Source organism: Melozone crissalis, unplaced genomic scaffold, assembly GCF_028551555.1.
Source record: "Melozone crissalis strain CALT ecotype California unplaced genomic scaffold, PUWL_Pcris_2 ptg000004l_1, whole genome shotgun sequence".
Lineage (NCBI taxonomy): Eukaryota > Metazoa > Chordata > Aves > Passeriformes > Passerellidae > Melozone > Melozone crissalis.
Window position 1 is genome coordinate 36,974,029 of NW_026535782.1, and position 20,529 is coordinate 36,994,557.

The following is a 20,529-nucleotide window of genomic DNA, read 5'->3' on the forward strand; positions in this document are numbered from 1 at the left end:
TTGAATAAAGATTTGCATGTGCTCTAACTCTACCTCCCCTCTAACTGTGCTTTTAAGAATGCTGAGGGCAATTCTTGTGCATTGTGGCACTGAAAGGAAGCACCTCTGAGTTGGGAAAAGCCTTGGATTCTAAGTTCTTGCCATTTTGGTTCTCTTCAAACAATCAGCTGTGCTCTCTGCTGTCCATACACGTGTCTCTCCCTGCTCAGCCCATGCATTGCCAGCTTCTTGAACCATCTTCCTTTACAGAGGTGCCATCAGGGGAGGAAATGTCACAGGCCAGCAGTGACCCTTTCAGCTCCACACACAACTGTAGTAATGCCTCAAAAGCTGCAGTCAGGTCAAGGAACTGCTGCCCTTCAAAAGGTTCTACTGTTTCTGAAGGAGCCTGGGTGGTGCTGGCAGGCACTGGGACACACATGGTGTTATTCTGTATGTTACACAGTTGCATGAGTGTGGTTCAAATAAACAATAACTGTGCATCTTGTTAAGCAAACAGAAATTAAATCAATTTGCCTATGTAGGAATGTGAAACGTGCAGGTATCCAGAGACAGGATGCAGGGCTGGATGGGCAGCTGCTGCTGACCATGTGTTTGTCTGAATTCACTGGAAAATAGAGCCAGTAGATGCTGTGTAAGGCTTTAGGGGTGGTGAGTGCTGCATGGAGCTGTAACTCTGAGCTGTGCATCATGGTGTGCTTTTTGTCTTGCAGACCCCCAGTGGATTGTTGCTGACCCCCAGCCCGCTGCTGTCCAGCATTCACTTCTGGAGCAGCCTCAGTCCTGTTGCTCCTCTGAGTCCTGCCAGGCTGCAGGGACCAAACACTCTGTTCCAGGTAGGCCTTCCCAGTGCACAGGTTTCATTGCTAAATGCACACATATGGAAGAGACATTGTGGGAACATCTCTTCACATCAGTCTGGAGCTTTTCAAACAGATCAAGAAAATACAGGCATTAACAACCACTTTTAAAGAGGCCTACTTACTTGTACCCTCTTCCAGTCCTTGGCAGCACAGTCAGAACCTACAGGGCAGTGTCTGCTGCAGAAAGCACACATACATTGTGTGAAGGAAAGAGAAATAAATGCTGGACCCTGGAGAGAGCAGGTAACAGCTCAGAGCTGCAGGAAGAGAGTGCAGACCAGTGACCTGCCAGGAGAGGGCTGGAACAAAGACTTGGGAACACCAAGACAGTTTGGATCTCACCCAGTGAGGTGAGTGTAGGTTTATCCTTTTGTCCTAATGAGCTATTTCTCACTCAGAAAGACAAGGCTTTCTGAGCCCAAAGGGTCCATTTCCAGTTCTCCTGCCAATTATCCATGTGTCCTCAACCAAGGACACACCTCTGGGCATGACCTTGCCATATGTAACAGCAGAAAGGCAGCATTGTGTCCACTCTCTCCTGAGTATTGGCAGAGTAAAATTCTCAAAGTTTTATAGAGATGTGGTAAATACAAAAGTTACTAAATAACCCACAATGGCCACAGCAGTCAGCTGCAGCATTTGTCTGAGGCTCAGGAAGAAGACAGTGGGCATGGTATTTGCAGCTCCAGCTGCAATATTTGCTGCAGTACAGCTGATTCATTAAGTCACAGAAGAAATTATGTTGATCTGCTGATTGGCAAGGAACCCAGTGGCCATCTGCACAGCTGAAGGTGCAAAGACACCCTTGGAATGAACACCCCAAGGGCTGTGGAGGGCCAGCACTAACAGAGGAGAAGGTCACTGCTAGACAGGGACCCTGTATTAGTCTCTGAACATTCAGGAAGGCTGACTGCCCAAATCCAGGGCTTCAGCTCAAGGAGCTGCTCAGATACTGGGATAATCAGTCGTTCTACCTCCAGCTGCACATGGAGCTCAGGGCTCCTTATCTGTGTTTCCAATAAACTCATTAGTCCCTGCCGGACCTTGGTTTTGCACACATGGTTAGAAACAGCCAGACATTTCACCTGAGAAGTGCCTGGGCTGAGACCTGGAATGAGTTTGTACAGACACATGTTGGCCATTCCCTGGGGCAACTGAAAGTCAGGGGTGGCCTTGGCTTTCCCTGCTGAGAGACCCAAAGGGCCTTGTAAATGATGCTTGATTCAAGCAAATGCCATGATGACAAGCTGTAGAGCACAAAGCCTTATTTTAACAGCAAATAGGAAGCAAAAACCACAGCTGAATTCTGGCCAGGCCCACGATGGGTCAGCCAGTGTAGGCGGCAGGGTAAAGCTCTCCTCAGGCTGCCTCACAGGCCAGCCCATGCTCCATGCATACCCAGGGAAGAGCTTGTAATCAGTTTCTGTGTTTTAATGACTCTTGGCACAAGTGATGGAAGCATTTCCTGAGGTTTGGTGTGGTTAAAGCAGAGGCATCAGGCAGTTTGGGCCACACCAGGAGAATGGTGCCCTGCAGCACCGTGCTGCCCAGCCCAGCTTTACATGGAGTGGTGGAAGACAGGAATCACCAACCACCATCTGAGTGGAAGAGGAAACTTGTTAGGAGCACGTTATTATATGCACATGGAGGGTGTGGTTACACCACAGTTGGCTGTCCAAGGACTGATCTGATAAGGGGTAAAAATACACCAGGTGCTTGAAGTTGTTCAGCTCTGTCTTCTTCAAGCCAACAGAAACGCAGCACAGCCCATGGAGCTGGGCCTTGAGGCCAGATCAGTATCTACCACTGGGATAATTCCTGCCTCATGCTGCAGCAAGTTTATTCCTCCTACTTGCTTTATTTTTTTGTCAGGTCAGATGTTAAGAACTAGTCAATACCCACCCTGCAGTCAAGGTGCGGTCACGATGCTGTTGTGAACTAGGAATATACAGCTTCTGTACTGGATAAGGTTTGTGCACAGCACTTCTGAAGCAGCAGGTGACAATAAATGACTCCACAATAAATGATGACATGTTCTGCTTCACCTGCTGAATGGTGGAGCTAGTTTGTAGTTTCTGAGTGAACATAGAAACTGTAATTACTTGAGAGTAATCTTCCCCAAACTTTGTATCCCAGGTATACTTTTTCTGCTATAAAACTACATCTGTACTTTCCCTTTTGCCAAACTCTTTCCTGCATAAAAGAAAGACAAAAGGGATGTATTGTAATTAATAATGTGTAAACTGAAAAAATACTTTGGAAACAGAATGGATGGCAAAGATTGCTCTGTGGTGTTCACTTTTCCAGGGTGATGATAAATGTATTATGTGAACATTTTATATATAAAATAGCCAATAACAGGTTTTTATATCCTTGTGCATTTACAAATTATTCAGGTTTTGTCCTCTATCTTGCATCCCTAATGACTGATGCAGGCATTTGGTAGATGTCTTATTGTATAGGCATCACAACTCTTGAAACCATTTGGAGCCAGTTGCTAATGCTAAATCCAGGTGCTTCTTGGGCTGAATGTTTTCAGATAAGGACTAATTTTTACCTTTTGGCCTCTTACAGTTTCCAACTCTGCTAAATGGTCACATACCAGTGCCACTCCCCAGTCTGGACAGAGCCTCTTCACCAATACTGCTTTCTCCAAATGCTCAGAAATCCTGATGATGCCTCATCACACCAAGGATGTATTGGTGGATTTAACACTTCATTCCTATGGGCTAGTTTTTCCTGTGTCATGAGAAGGACATTGTGAAACCCTTTATTACTTTGGTTTGCACTTTTCATTACATGGATAATCTACTTTTATTATGTTAGCATTTTTCAACAGTGTTTATATATAAAAGTATATATAAATCTGTTATGCATTAAATGAATTATAATTTTTTTATATCATAGCTCTCAAGTGTTGAACACTTCTGCTGTTGATGAAGTACTTTTCTTAATGGATTGCAACAATGTATCTATTAGGGATGTGAAGCTTCTTTTTAATCCCTTTTGCTGCATATTATGCATTGCGCTTGTGTAAACTATAACCGGCTGTGCCTTCTTTTGCATAAAGTCATGTAAATGATTTATATATTTTCTAGTATTAAGATAAAAAGTTGAAAGAAAAAAAAATAGTATTGAACAGCCCTATTAGTATTTCAGTATTTTCTCCACAGATAGGCCATATGATGCAGTGTATTAATGTAACTTTGTATTAAGTGCTTTGAAATTGTATAAAAATAGCCTTATAATTTTCCTTTGCTGAAGTGGAAAACATAATCCTTGTTACAGCCAGGAGATGTAGTTCAGAGTAACAAAGCCACATTTACACATTTATGCCCAAGTTCTTCTGTCAAGTTGCAACAAGGAGGAGCTGGGCTGTGTATGTTCATGAGACGTTTCCAGCATTTGAGCTCAGAATTTATTTGGCCTAGACTTCTTATGAACTGTCAACATTGTGTCTGGAAAGAGTGCAGGTAATCTTTGTCCTCCCAAGGAATGAGGATCATTCCCGATAACTTCCAGGTACTTTGTTCAGCTGTGCCAAGTGCCTTCTACAACTTCCCTGGAAAGACAATTGCAACTACTCAAGCTCTGAAGGTCACATTTCCCCTTCCCCCAAAGCTGGAAAAGTTGCAGGTCTGTAAATTGATGCCTGGTGCTTGCAAAGAAGCAGAGACTCTGCATGTGGGATGTTTATGTATAGACAGCTGAATTCTGGATGAAAAAACAGCACTGTGTTACCATATACTTGCAATTTGAATTTACTGGGTATGTCCTCTACCTTGAGGGGATGGTTTAGTCATCTAAATGTCAGGTTAGGATTAGGCCAGACTCCCTGGCACCACAGACTCTAATCCTGGCAGGGCTGGTGCAAATTTTCAGTTTCCTGATGTGGCGAAATTGGCTTGAATGCAGCTTTACTGTGTCGGTTTTTCAGATGAGACCTTAAAAGCCAACCCCAAATCTGATCCCTGTTTGTGACAGGTCATTCAAACCTCAACTTTGCTTTCTGGCCGAGCAGCTGGCCAGGGTCTGTTCTTCTTGAAATGTATGCAGTGAGTTGTCTGCTGATTTTCTGCTTGGATGCATTTCAGTGATGATGTGTGTAGCTATTTGTAAAGTGCTTTTGGATCCTTCAACCTGAAAGGTGCTAAATAAACATTTTATTAATGCAGTTCTGATGTTGAAAAGCCATTTTTGGGGCAGAGGTGGTTGACAAAAGACAGCAGGAATTTCCCTCAGGCTCCTGGGTTGCACAACCAAAAACTACTCAACAGTTCCACTTGCAGAGATAAAAACCTGCTGTAGCCACGTAGGTAGCAGCTGATAAAGACAGCAATTGAATGCCAGACATGAGGAGAACAAATGAAGCACTTGGGACGGCATTTGCTCGACTCAGTGTTTCAAGAGCTCAAGATGTGCCACCCCACTGAGTCAAAAAGAGAAGATGAACCTACGCAAAATTTATGAGTGAATGCAAATGTGATACAAAGTAAAATCAGAATAGGTTGGAACAAATGGCAGTGTTTAACTGATGGGATTGACAAGGTTAGTAGAGATAAGTCACAAGGGCTTGCAGACTGAACATTTCTCTTCCAATGCATTCCTCCCAGACACATGGAATATTTTTCAACAAGTTACAGAGAGGCAATTATTTCACCTAAAGAGCTGACTCCTGCCTCATTTTTAAAAACTCATGAATATCTACTTACACCTATAAGGCACGAACAGCAGCATAGAAACTTGATTTGTATGTGCCACTGTAGCTAACAGGAGAACCCAACATTGAGATGGTGTTTCTCACTCTGAGTTTAAAAAGATGAAGACATACTAGTATGGAATATTACACTGCAAAAAACCAGCTGACCATGAGAGGAGGGAGTGTGTGACAGAGAAGAGATTCTTAGAAATACCCACATTCCCATGATTTTATTTCTTCCAAGGTTTAACTATTAATAAGGTGGATTTTTTTCTTCTCAAAAGGCTCAACACACTCAGAACTCCCCTCCCATCTTCCAGCCCTTAAATGATTTTGTACTTTTTTTAAAGATCGCAGAGAACAAAAATTCTGGGACAAAATCCTATTTCAAAACATTACTGGAAAGGATCTGAGAGAATCCAATAAAACAATGGAAGACAGAAAGTGGGAAGAAGTGCTGTCTTCTCATCTTTGAGAGAATAAAAATAGCAAGAGAACACATTTTCTGCTAGTTGTCTTTTCAGCTGAAAAAAAATAGGCTGTCAAAATCTGCCTTCTAAATCAGTCAGGAACGTGGAACAAAGGCTTTTGCTATTGGGAAGTATTTATACAAATAGAGTCCAGCCCCTCAAGTCTAACACTTATATGAAACACTTGACTGTTATGCCTTATGCTTTGAAGAAAATATTCTATTGGTAATCTACTGAATTTTATTAACAGGCGTCTTTTTAACTGTAGAGAAAAATCAAATAAATGTTTTTAAATAAATACTGTGGAAGTGTCAATATTTCTGTGGCAGGGAGAGCTCCAAGCCAACAATCCTGGGGAAAAAAATGGGAGTTATTATCTTTTCAGTATTCTTGGTAGTAATTGCAATTTGATCATAATCAGGGGATTTATTACAAGATTTGCAATTTATTCGTGCTTCAGCAATACAGAAGAAGTTCCCAGTTACCTGGGTATAGGTACAGTATATGCATATATATAAAACAGGGTGGGTGCACAATTAGGGCATGTTTGGCTTACCTGCACCTTGTTACTTCAGGAAAGCAAGTTAGCCTCCAGGAGGGCCACAGCTACAGGGCAGCTTTGCCAAGAACTTGTGCACACCTGTGGCCCTGGCACATGTAAGCAGCTTCAGTTCTAAAGAAAACTTTCAAGGTGGGGGAAAGAGTGATAGGTGATAAACTATATCAAAAGATCTGACACACATTCATGATGTCAAGAAAGAATGATTTGTTTTGTCTGACTAAAACTGGTCTCATCAGACAGGCTCATTCCCCATCTGGAAATAGCTACCAAAGAAGTGAAGAACTGTCAATAATGTTTCTGTTTAAAGGGAAGTTGGTCCTTTCCAACAAGATTATAGGGTTAATTTTAACAGAACAACCCTCTGCATTAAAAAGCTGTGTGATCTCGTGCCTATGGGAAACATCTTCAGAAGCCATCATGACATCCAAATGAATTTAGGAAAGGCACAGTAAGTACAGGTAGTCTTTTATGTAAGGGCATTTCTATTCCCTTCTGATCTTCAGACTGTCTGTATATCCTGCAGGATAAACAAACACAGGCCTCAGGTTTAAGCATAACCCTCCAAAGTCAGAAGACTACACCTTTTAAAATCCGTTTTAGCCCCGAACTGTAACTGCTCTTACTCATTAATGTGTGAGTCCTCTGCACAGATGGAGTAGAAACCTATTTCTTGAGGGCAAAGAGACTGACAGCACGAGTGAGAAGCAGTATGAATTTATTTAAATGAAGAAGGCAGAATGAACCTCAAGCAAGGACTCTGGAGCAATCAGCATCATGGCCTGCCTTGGGTAGGGGCTGGTATTTGAAGAAAGCATTCTAGGAGAGAGGATTCTAGGATGTGCTGGAGTTCTTTTGTGGAAGATTCCCATCAGTTCACATTCACTCTCCAAGAAGTGCAAATGCATAAATGTAAACTTAGTAATTCCTAACATGGCTCCAGGCCGGCTACCCCCTCCTGCAAATCAAATAACAAGACAGCAAAGAAAGGAAAAAAGAGTCTTTGAACAAACAAGCTCAGGGTGTGAAAGAGGAGGGGCAGGTGACAGCACAGATGCTACCAAGCAAGGCCTGGAGGGAGGCGCTCTACAGGAGCACGTTGGAGAAGAGACAGGGAAGAGCATTTTCCCTGGTTAGCAATCCACAGTCATGGTAATTCCATCAGCAGAAAGATCCCGCTGCAACAAATGAAGGAACTTCACAGCTCTCTGGGGAAAAATATATTTCAAGGCAGAGCATCTGAGCCAAGTAAGACTCATATTTCATTAGAAGGACCGTAAAAGTGATGCACTCAGGCAGGCCTGCTTCTTGAGTGAGCTTGAAGGATGCAGCCAGCACAATAAATTAAGCAGTTCTTTACCACAGTAGCATGTGTGTATGTGTGCATTCAAAGTTTAACTTTGCTCTAAAGTCACAGAACTTGGAGTGAAGGGATTTTAGAAAACATGTAAAAATGATCGGAAACTGTTCACGTTTTCTGACATGAATTTTCTGACATCAATTGATGTCAGAAATCTTGAATTGATTCTGACATCAATTTTACTCAGTTACTTAGAGAGGGACTGCCCAGTAAAAGTCACATACAAGAGATTAAAAAAACCAATATAGAATATATGAACTCTAATCCCAGTTGTGAAAACAGGTTCCCACTATGGCCGAGAACGGGACTATGATTTTTGTGCAGCTGAACTCCACGTCATGAAAGAAGGTGCACGGTAGAAATTCCAAAGCCCATGTACCTGCTTGGCTTTTATACTTTTCAGGATCATCCCACCTGTACAGTCAGAGCTTACCTACAATGTTTCAACTGCTACATACTTCCTTTCATAATTGTACTTGTTACCTTGCCAGTCTCCTGCATTGGTATGACATGGATACTGGTGACATACATGGATGTACACAAATGTCAAGTGAGAGCATGAAATCTTTAACAGCCCAATCTCTGCAAATATAAAAACCCCCAAACTGCATAAAGTAAGCATTCAAGTTCCTTCCCAAAATAAAGGCACTTCACAGAGATGTTACATTTGTTTTAAAGACAAAATTTCTGAAGGTAAATAAGGTACTGAAATATGCTAAAAAGGTGCATGAATTACTTCAACTCTGCTCATCAGACAAAATGATCATGTCACAGACAAGGCAAGTTCTGATTTCTCTTCAGCATCATCATGTGCTGTAGCTCTGTATTTCTATACCCTGATTTGTTTGGATTTCTTTAAAGTCTGACCTTAATTCTGAGTATTTCCTGGGTTTATAATACTTAGCCTGCAGATATTTACTACATACCTTTCATATATTTTGTCCTCAATAACAGAATGTATTCTTAACCTTAATTCCATTTTAACATTGCAGAACAGAAAAAAATGTACCTTTATTACACTGAAAAACTCATGCACAAACAACAAGCAAGCAGCCCAAAGAATGCTACTTTGCAGTTTTTCAAATGATTTGCAAATACAAAGTATGTTGATTGTTTAATAATTGTTTATTTTAACTTTTATTGCCCAATTCAGGGATACACTCTGGCTACTTAATGCTGTGGTAAAGCAGCACAAAAATAACACAGCCATGTTGAGAAGCACGTTCCACTAGAGCATTGCTGAGCTGTTGGTTTGCCCCTTCCATCTCCCACCCTGTCCTGTCAATCCCCATCCTCCACCCACCCTCTCTCCCCTTCAACCTTCACCTGCACGAGAATGCAGCCATACCACCAGCACCTGCCTCTGTCCTGGCTTCCAGCCCACCTGACTCTGACACACACCTACACCCACACCTGGCCAGCCCTACCCTGGCCTAGGTGGGACACACCAGTTATCTCCTAAAAACAACTACCTAAAATCAGCCACGACATGCAGGCCATTTCTCATTAACTGATCACTCATTGTCAAGCAAAGGTGGTCACACCAAACACTGAAAGTCATCCATTTTTAGCAACTCTCTGCTTGGTTTTTGACACTCTTGAGGCCTTCTCCCAAAAAGGCCAACACTCCTAAGTTTTTGGGGACAGTGAAACCAAGTCCGTAGCACCTGACTCTGCCAGACAGGAGGCAGAGCACAGAATTCCATAGAAAGAATGTCAGAGATGCCCAGCGACTTCAGACTTGCTGACTACTGCCCCAAACAGGCAACTGCCCCAGAACTGTCTCTGCTGATGCAGGAATTTCAGTAACAGACAATTTTAAAAAGCCCCAAACTGGCTTGACAACAGATGGCAAGTTTCTTAAATATGTTCTTTAAAGCTACCTCCTAATGAAGAACACAGATTCACTTGCAGGTACTTAGAAAAAATTTCTTTATAAACAGACTGTTTTAATTTTATGGAAGATCTTTTCATCTGTAACAAAAAAGCTGAATTCCTACTTAAAATGGAACATCCTTTTGTTAGCTGCGGCTGACCCCTTTCTAAGTTTATTAATGCACTTCATTTTACCAGGTAAACCTTTAAGTCCTTTACTCATTAGTGTCACATTATTACTTGTTCTTTTATGACCTATGAAGTATTACTGTTCTAGAAATGCTAAATCACACATTTATCCACAGTGAACATTTAGTCTATCTTCACTACTTCTGTAAAAAAAGATGTTTTTCTGACACTTCTTTCTTCAACACTGTCACGTCTACAACTTATTTCCTACAAAGTTCATAGGTATAAAATCTAGATCAGATCCATAGCAACTATAAAAATATATATAACAACTATTTCAGGACAAGGTTTTGCATCAGTGCCAACTGTGCCTCTGCCACAGCCATAGCGCTCGCACTGGGATCAGGGGAGCCCCGCGCGCGTCCGAGCCTCAGGTGATGCTCCCAGGCCGGTGACACGCAGGGCTGGCTCACCAGCAGGGACACAACACTGAGAAGGTCCTGAGCAGCCTCAGCCACGGATGAGCCACGCCACTGCCCCTGCCACTGCCCTGAAGGAACTAAAGGAGCAGCCAAAGGTGACCCTGGGGGCTCCCACAACACACGGACCTCGCTAAACGCTGCCAACAATGCCCCAAGAACCGCAAGTTCACTTAGTCTGTATTTTTAACAACACAGGGCTTTTGTTATTATAAATTTCAAAACAAAACCAAAGAATTCCACATAATATTTATACTTTCAAAAGTACAATATTAATACAGGTCGGTCAGTTAGAAATAACAGCAGTTTGTTAGGTCTACAAGATTTAACGTAAAACCGGTTTACAAATGCTGAAAAGCAGTAGTGGTCCAATAGTCACCGTTACACATGAATTTCTCTCTTCCAGAAAATAAAATTAAAAAAAAAAAAATCCCAACTCAAATTTACTAGCATCAATGAAATATTAATAAAACACCCCCAAACATGCCACAATCACTATTCACAAATAAAGTTAAAATGAAATATACAAAAATTCACTTAATACTGTTAAATAACAATAAACTACAAGATTTCCTGAACAGAAATGGTAGGACCCCTGAACGTTTTACAGTGAATGTCAGGAAAAATTAAGTTACCTATGACTATTTTCATGATATACCAGCCAAAGATTTACATGACCATTTCAAAATATACCAATAAAGATTTACAGTCTCTTTAAGATGCACTAAACAAATAGGTTCATAAAGGTGAACACAAATGCTTAAAAATACTGTAACCATCACCAAGGGTGTACTTATGATACTCACTGAGATGCATAAGCATAGTAGTAATATGTTTACTATCTCTGGAAAACAGGTAACATCTAAGATCTGAAAAACTCTCTAAGTTCCCATTGTAAAAGCTCTGTAGCATAGTGAGTTCTTCTCAAGTACAAACTTGCATCTTTCCAGTTGATTTCAAGTGAATAATGCACAAATGGGAGAGGAACAAAGTGGGAAAAGTGTGCCATTATTCCCATGTTTGTGTAATTAGTTGTCCTGTTCCTCTGTAATGAAAAGTAAGCCAGGGTCCAACATATATGAATTGTCCTTTTACTATTTGTATTTCTAAGTTAAAAACAAGGTAAAAAAGTAATTGTTTCTGCAGGCCCCATATGCACAACAATGTGCAAATATGTTATGCTGGAGTAAGCCTGACAAAACGTCCAGCCTCCATGCTCTTAATTTATCAATAACTAACACAGGATCTGAGAGCAAATCAAAGTTACTTTTCACTTGTTTGAATCAACCTTCACACCATGTGCTTTTCAAAAACATAATATGCATTATAATTTTTCAACTATTTCAACACATACGTCCAATGTTAAATAAGGAATTAAGTGCCAAGAACTTAGAGCATTAAAGATGGCTCACCTACAGCCAAGCAAAGCTATGTTTACATTCCAGGAAACACTGCAGTTTAAGAAATACAAAAAAACCCCGCAGCAGTAGAACATTTTATCAAGAGAAACAGATGCATTCACATATCATAAAGCCATTGCAACTTCTTCAGGCATGGAACTGTTGTGTTAACTATACAGACAGTAGTTATTTAGCAGCAATGATTCCGCAATAAATAATGCACTGTGTTTCTCAGTCCTGCACAAAAATTGCAGCTACAGTTACATCAACAGCTGTAACCTACTGGCTCTAGTGGCAGAGGAGACCTTAAAACCAACTGTACAAAAAATTGTCACACTGTGACAACAAATATAAAAACATAATTTGCAGGTTGGAAATAAAAAGACTCCACTGTTAAGAGGACAGTGTAGACAAACTGCGATTCCAAGTCCACCAACAGAAAGCACTGCCTTTGGATCCGAGTCCTTGATTGACAGGATAGGCTTGGGCTTGACTCTGCACTGCCCCCTTTAGAAAAGCATGCTCTGCCTTCTGTTCTTCCCATGTCCTGCAACACAACACGGACCATGGTAAGAAACCGAAGCATTTGCACAATGGATTATTAAATTATCCAGATCTTCATCCTTCTTCAAGGCAGCAACCCTGGTGCTTCACTCAGCTTCAGCATCTTTCTTTTAACTGAACTCACTGCATTGGTTTTTCACTTTGCCACCTCTAACCCCCATACAGTACTGGTTTGAAACTCCAAAATGTTCTCACCCTCACAGTCTCTGCCCACCCCTAGTAAAACTCACACCTTACTGTGCACGTAGCTTATGTGTCTCTACAGGAATCTCAGTAAATCATTCTGGATTTTATTTTTCAGTATATTTACACAAACCGATTTAACAAAGCATTTTTCAACTCCAAATGCCTCTGGCACAGCATTCTTTTAGCAAGCATGAGAAAATATAAAGCTTTCCATACCGGTCTCTGGGTAAGTGGAATTTCGAAAGCCAGGGTCTTTTTGCAATTGAATCTCTTTTAGACTGAATATTGAAACACCTGGAATGTAACAAAGAAGTTAATTCATATACAAATGTAAAACTATGTTTTATTGACCAAAATTATATTCTTAATTATATAGTTTAGATTAAAAAAATTCCAATTCACAAATATTTAAGCTACTAGATATCAGATGTTTTAATACTTTAGAGGGTTTTTCCTTTCACAACATACTTAGCTTTAATGCACTATCTTAACAATATTCTGCTACTTTACGACTCCTCTTACTTTCAGGCAGAGTGTGTATTCTTGTTCCAAGACTTCTGAAGTATGCATGTTTCATGGCCTCTTCTGCTGAAATTCTCTTCTTTGATTCATACTATTAATATAAAAGCAAACAAGTGTGTTGGTTTCCATTAAAAATCTTATTTAATCAAGTGATTTCATCAAAGGGAGAAAGAGTTCTAGCTGCTCAACATTTCCCATAATTCACCAGGACAATTTTTTCATTACTTTCTTTTCACACATGACTACCAAATGGTTTATCAGAATCTGTACTGGCAACACGTAACAAGATTGCTAAAATAGTAAAAATAATTTCTGCAAATGGATACAGGTTAAAACTACACCTAATCTTTATTTATAGATGGTACAATGATTAGGTTCCTCCTCCTTGGCATCTGTGCAATTCTAGGCAAGGATGCAAATGTTTAAAAAGCCGCACACAAATAAGTTACAGTGCTGCATCTACTCAAAGATGCAGGAGTTGGCCTTCCATCTTGCTTCCACTCATTTTTAATACAGATGCAAAGACTAAACCTACATACCACTCAGCTTTTGAATACAGCTGCAACATCAAGGAGTAATATTACACCTTACTAACTCCTTCTCTAGTACTAAGCTCAGTTAATCATTAAAGAAATCTAGCATTTATATTTAAAAGTTCTGGTTTAATACTGCATTTCACAAGAGATTTAGTTTTTTCAGGGCTAATACAGAATAATTTTATTTTTACGAAAGGTAGTAAGAAAAGAAATCAGTTCTGGGAGAAAAAAAAAAGCAAGCATCAGTTTTTTAATTCTCACACTACAGACTTCTCACATCTGTCATCCACTACAGACTCAGCTACACATTCCACTTTGAGACAGAGCTAAATGCTTTGACTTCTAATATGTTTTGTGTGTAATATATTAGAACTTGAAACTTGCACTTTTATAAAGTAAAGCGACAAAACATATCTTACTTGAAGGAACTTCGCTATCAATTCAATTCCTTCCGTGTCTAGCCTAAAAATAAAGATATTTTTAAAAGTTAAAACAGTTATTGAATTGTATTTACAAAAGTAAAACTGCAGAGGAACTGACTTAATTAAATGATATCAAACCTGAAAATTATTTCTAAACATGGAAATGCTTTCACCTAAACAACATTTATTGATGTTAATGTGAATACATAATAATATCTCAGAACAGGACTATTTGGAAAACACTGGGGACACCCAAATCCTTAGTTTGGATCGTCATTTACTAGACTGACCTCAATAATTTATTTAAATATTTTTAATATTTCCTTTAAGATTAATACTACTTATTTACTAGAGGGATACAATATTAGATCTTCTTCAAGGTAGACAATTAATATCTTTGTTATTAAGTTTATTTATAATGACTGCACTGACCCTTCATCTTCCTCATTATGGTTTTAAAATGATTACAAGAAACTGCTCAAGAAAACCATTTTAACAAATGGCCTGGGTCCAGTATATAACCAGAAGAGAATCTGTGATCTTTAGGAAATGCTGTGTGAATTCTCTGGCTCTGGAGACATTATTTATCAGAGTTTATCATTCCACAGCTCATTAGGAAGCTGTGGTACCCAGAATGATATCAGAGGAAGTAATCCCATAGTACCAGGTTCTGCTTTGCATTATCATCTGCCCACACTAACACAACTGATGAACAGTTTTACACCATTGAGTGGCAGATTGTACTCAGAAATGCATTCCCACTTAGGAATATGCAAAGCCACAGGGATGCATATTTTCTATTAATAAAACACAAAGTACCTTGGTGCATGGTTGATGAGAGGTTGTGGTTTATACTTAGGAAAGTTGTAGTTTCTAAATTCATCACTGGAAGAAATGCCTGGCCATGTTTCCTGACATGGAGTTCCTGCATTTAGAAGCAGTAACAAATTCAACTTAAAAAATGTAAACAAACAACTTTGACACAAAAAAGCATTTAATCCTGTAATTTAAAGGAGAAAGGGAAAAAACTATTCAACATGCCTATGTTGTGCAAACTCAGCTGTACAGTCAGCTAAATAATTTTTCATCATCTTGATGAAAAGGTGATGATATACATACTACTGTTCTGAGATAAAGATCCACAGTTCTCACACAAATGTGGAGCATTAACATTAACATTACTGAAAGTATCCATTTACCAAGAAGTCTGAAGATTAAGTGCAGTTCATCTTCAACAGTTGAACCAGGAAAAAGAGGCCTTCCTGATGCCATTTCAAAAAATATGCATCCGACGCCCCTTTATAAAGACAGAAAAAAAGATAAATTAAATTAATTTTAATTTCAGCTTGTAAAGGCTTCTGGGATTTCTCTTCAATTAAAACAAATTATTGGTTGTTAGCCACACACTACTATTAAAATATTTAGAAAGATTTGTAGTAACAGAAGAGCTGTCAAAGACTAATAAAACCTGTGTCATAGCTATATTATATCCTCTTCCTTCAGATGTTGAGTTAATCAATTTTATTGAAGTTCATGGTAAAATACCACATTACCCTGTCATTAGGAGAAGATGACTTGCTTTTTTCCCTAAATACAAAAATTCAAAGGCTGTGTATTTGAATGTTACTATTTAACATCCAAGCTGACATTTTTTAACTTGACTCAGAACTAAAATTTGAATTAGACAAAGCTATACAAACCACATGTCAATTTGAGTTGAATACTCTGAAGATCCAAGGAGAACATCAGGTGGTCTGTACCATAATGTGACAACTTCATTGGAATAAGTCTTCGTAGGGACAGACTTTGCTCTTGCCAATCCTTGATAAAAAGGGAAATGAAGAGTCATGTACAGCTTGCTTAAATCCTTTTTGTATGAAATTGACAAACTATTTTTAGGACCTTATTATACTTGCTAAATACCATCATTATTATACATGCCATCTCCTAATGTTATTTAAGGTCCTAATAAAGAGATATCTATTGCCTTTTAGTATTTATGGCAATCTCATGGTCAGCATTTTTAAGCACAGAAGAAAGGTAAACACATCAAAACCTGGACTAATCCTGTAAATTTCATTAAATAGCATTAGATTGATATGACACCTCCCTGTTGTGAAAACCTTCTGCACTGTTTCTGGAAAATTACATGGCAAAAGGCAGAAGGCAACAAGCAATTAACTGAATAGTGGAAACAGACCAAACCAGTGCTGGACCAGTAAGAGTTTTCCATCCTAACACTGTCAATTTGTCAGCAATATCTTCAATAAAATTCAGATCTATCATGTTAGATGCAACCTTCTGAGCAATTTTCATTCACACAGAAGGGGTAAAATCAGAGGCACAGAGCACAACTTTCAAAGGATCTTCCAGACACAGAAGGCAACAGGGAAATGTGGATGTCCCGCTCCACTGTAAACCCAAGGCATTTGGTGTATCAGTGATAGTGCAACATCTGACAATTCAGCATGTGAACAAACCCTTCCTCTCTCCTGTCATGGTTACCCTGCTTTAGAGTGACTGTTGAGTGGTAGGAGAAGCAACATGAGCTCCACCTTAAGGATCTGACTAAGTAACAATTTCACAGGAAGATGTAAGACTGCTTTCAAACTGCAAGTAGAGTGACAGTGTCACCTACAGAGGTATTACCCTGATTACTTATGGCCTGTAAAAGGCTGACTTTCCTTTTCCATTCGAGAACACCCAAATTCACTACAGACCCAATGGACTCATTTCTCCTTTTAAGGAAAAATTATTTTCCTTTGCTGAGAGAAAAGAATAGCTATTACAGAGTAATTTCAGGCCGTACCAAAGTCTGCAAGCTTCAGTTCTCCTTTCTCATTAATAAGTAGATTTTGCGGCTTCAAATCTCGATGCAACACCTTTCTTCTATGACAGTAGGCCAAACCACGAAGAATCTGATATAAAAATAGCTACAAAAGAGAACATTCACATAAATTAGACCAAAAAAAATTGTAATCTACACATTGCATGACTAGTTGGGCACTGGAGAGTTATGTACTGTAAGCAGGACAAAATGACTTCTCTAAAAAGTGAGTTACTTTCCTTAAGAGCAAATCCTGGACATCATTATTGTTCAAACATTTAAAGTCATTTTACGCTAATGCACTGCCTTAACACCACACTTTACAAAAAAGACTTTCAGAGCAATTTGTTCTGTTTAACTGAAGAGTAACACAGGCTGTTTATTTTTAAAGAGCATTTACCACTGCACTTCCCCACACTAATGTCTTTAAAGATAACTGTCCCTGACTATATACTCAAGTTGCCTTTGGCCACAGAGCCCCTTCTGGAAATGCAGCTCAGCAGCATTTCCATCCAACTGTGCTGAACTATGTAATGAATGTCTTGGCACGCTACTGGAAAAATACATGGAGATTCACAAGCTTAGGGAAGATGGAGAAATGGGTAAATGAGGATTATGAAAGCAGCCCAACTGCCTCTGGTATTTACATTCATCCCCTCACCTTGACACACACAGGTTTATTTTAATCCTCTGGAACAGCAAGCCAAGCAAACAACTTCAGTCATGCATATCAATGGTGCACATATATAGACATAAAAGTAGTATGGGGCAAAGAAAGGTTTAGCAGTGGGCAGCCAAGCAAGTTTAATGTATGACTGTATTAAGGACTACTACTTTGCAGTTTCTGTATGTATAAAGGTCTGATCTCAAACATGGGACTTTTGGGTAGCTATTGCTGGCATTTACCACACAGCAGCACTCAGTCAGCATAAGTAATCAAATGTACAAGAAGAAAATATGAAGATTACAGAAAGCCATGTGACAAATTGATCATGTAACAGGACCTCTGAGGAAAACCACTAGAATGTTTTCATATGACCATATTCTATTATTTTGCACCAAGTGACACTACCAAATTCTTTTTCATAAACTGGACAAATACACAGCAGGTGTAGTTACATCCATCTGTTCTCAGTGTGCTGACATGGGATTCATCTGTGCTAGAAAAATAGGAATTGGGATTAATTTCTTTCTCCTTACTTTCCTTTCTGAAGAGCAGAATGAGAAGCAACAAGTCTTGCTCCATCTACTCAGGCCCATACTGTTGCAGGGGTAGGCAGTTCCAAGCTTTATTAGCACGACTTCAATAGAAGTGAAGGGCCCTCCCTAATGTACCCTGGGACTGCAAGGATTAGCCAAGAATGCAAAGCAGGTTACTCTACAGAAATTGTGAAGCTTCCCCACAGTTGGCAGGGATTCTTTTGGAAATGCACAGGATGCAGTTCCAGTATTAGCTCAAAACTTTGGTTACAACACTAATACCTGCAGAGATCACACACACCCTCATTTTGTCAAAACACAAAAACCTAAAATGAGCCAAGGAATGTGAGGAAGTGATGTCAGGGAGGTCTCTCAAATGTTAATGATGACTCAAACCCCCACAGTTATTATAAGGTAAGCACCTACAGCTACCACAGCTGTTCTGGTTTCCCAGTGCCAAAGGTACTGACCATATAAATTTGCTCTCTGAGCATAGCTTAAACCATAGGCAAACAAGGAAAAACAATTCCTCTGCTTAGCTCAGGTTATCACAAGCAGATTCTGGCTTGTTCACTAACTGCACTTAATAATAAGAATCAAGTTCCCACTTACAGCTTTCCCTTATTTTTTTAAGCTTAAAGCACTGCTTATGAACTTGCAGATAATTAAAAACGGAAGCATAATTATGATTTTTGGTTGCCTCTCTGAAGTAGAAACAAATGAAAGAATTTCCCTTTGCAGTCTCTCAGACGAAGCAACAGAGCAGGTTATGGGCAGATGTCTTTCCCTGGAGACACTTACAGAAAATGTGGCAACAGAATGAAAGGGAAAGCTCACCAAACAGAAATCAGTATCTTGCCCATGTGCCAAATAATTTCACTCATTTCATGACAGTTCTGTACTGTTTGGAAGCTTGTTTCTAAAGCCCTAAGTATTAAAGAACACTAAGAGTTCTGCCAGTTTTCCAATTAAAGCCTGGTTTTTACAAGAGAAATAGCTGCTGACCCTGACTTGGTTTCAGCAGGTCAGATTGGAGACTGAGTCACTTGACCTGGCCACAACCATAACTAGAAGAAAAAGCAAATTAGGCCCTAAGGAAAATTTTATTTCCATTTTCTTACTAATGGAAAGATGAAAATTACTCATTCTTAAATACATATTTTTGATTTCTTACTTGTGTGGTGGGCAGTGGCACCCAAAACACATTCAAAACTGAGGCCAAATTTTCCTCAGTGTCCATATATAAATCTGAGGATATATCAAACTACAGACTTAGTAAATGAGAATAAATAATGGAAGGACAAGAAGTCAAAAGAGTTATGAGTGTATTATTCTTTAGGAATTTTTAAATTTTAGATATGTAACTTCAAAGATAATGAAAATACACGAACTTATATAATCCCCTCTTTTCAATGTTTTAAACACTTAAAGACATCATCTGATGTCAAATATAGCTAAGTCAGGCCAAAAAGGAAGTTAAGTTTCTTTATTTTATTTTTAAAGAGACTAAACCACCTAGCTCCTGATTATAAAGTTCTCTGAAATTCTTAGGACAAAGCTGGAAGGTGGCCACTGTTACTAAAAACACTCACCTTTACATTGTGCATACTCATGATGTTACCACAGTCATCCATGTACTGCTTCAGGTCCTTGTCCTGGCAAAACACCATCATCATGGTTCAGTAAAATTGTGTGCAACAAATCATGAATATTACTTATTGTTGGAACTGAAATGATTCATCAAAAAAAGAGATTTCTGCATAAGATACTAAATGATAAAAACCCCTAAAGCCTGGACACAAATATCCATGGTTTTCCAGAGGATAGAAATACCCTTTTCCCAGAAAGCTGTACTGTCTCAGGCATCATTACTTGCCATTGCCTTCTCCTCCACCTATGTGAGGCACAGTATTTTATAGAATTGGTATATTCTCCAATTACATTGAAAGTCAGCTATGTCACAAGAGAAAAATATCATAGGAACAGAAAATATCACTGGAATCATAGTGTGATTACCATGTTATACAGGTAATGATTTTAGAGAAGCAGACAGTTTGATCAGGCAGACCACCAGTAACTGCTATTAATAAAACTCTGAAATGACCACAACAGTGTTTACTAATCTACAGCCATTTAAGAACTGAATACATTGTTCTCATTTTTAGCTGAATGACTGTAAATGCAGGAGAAAACTCAAATATTCCTAGTATTTTAAAAAAGAGTACAGAAGTTTGTTGTGTTTCTGTTTCTTAGAAACAATAAATCAAATGTAAAGCTCACTAACTGTTTAAGCACTTACCAGGTATTCAAAAACAAGAGTCAAAGACTTGTCTGTGTGCACAATATCATGCAATGTAACAATATTTGCATGTTTCAGATCTTTTAACAATGACACTGCAAGAGAGAACAGGAAGAACAAAATAAGTGCAAAACACGTG

At 39.2% G+C, this 20,529-nt stretch overlaps 2 protein-coding genes across 6 annotated transcripts in view; one reads left to right on the plus strand and one right to left on the minus strand.

Annotated features, from left to right (window-relative positions):
- ELK3 (ETS transcription factor ELK3) overlaps positions 1–6,462 on the plus strand; it is a 37,357-nt gene extending 30,895 nt beyond the window's left edge. For both annotated transcript variants that reach the window (XM_054272106.1, XM_054272115.1), the window contains 2 exons: positions 714–836; positions 3,438–6,462. In XM_054272106.1, the coding sequence (XP_054128081.1) occupies positions 714–836; positions 3,438–3,536 (222 nt within the window). In that variant the 3' untranslated portion in view covers positions 3,537–6,462. The remainder of the gene's footprint in view (positions 1–713; positions 837–3,437) is intronic.
- Positions 6,463–9,057: 2,595 nt separating this feature from the next.
- The window catches only part of CDK17 (cyclin dependent kinase 17), a 91,759-nt gene continuing 80,287 nt past the window's right edge, over positions 9,058–20,529 (minus strand). For all 4 annotated transcript variants that reach the window (XM_054272086.1, XM_054272067.1, XM_054272094.1 and 1 more), the window contains 10 exons: positions 20,391–20,485; positions 19,684–19,746; positions 16,874–16,997; positions 15,765–15,885; positions 15,264–15,361; positions 14,884–14,989; positions 14,062–14,104; positions 13,107–13,197; positions 12,801–12,878; positions 9,058–12,381 (listed from right to left, as the gene is read on the minus strand). In XM_054272086.1, the coding sequence (XP_054128061.1) occupies positions 12,344–12,381; positions 12,801–12,878; positions 13,107–13,197; positions 14,062–14,104; positions 14,884–14,989; positions 15,264–15,361; positions 15,765–15,885; positions 16,874–16,997; positions 19,684–19,746; positions 20,391–20,485 (857 nt within the window). In that variant the 3' untranslated portion in view covers positions 9,058–12,343. The remainder of the gene's footprint in view (positions 12,382–12,800; positions 12,879–13,106; positions 13,198–14,061; positions 14,105–14,883; positions 14,990–15,263; positions 15,362–15,764; positions 15,886–16,873; positions 16,998–19,683; positions 19,747–20,390; positions 20,486–20,529) is intronic.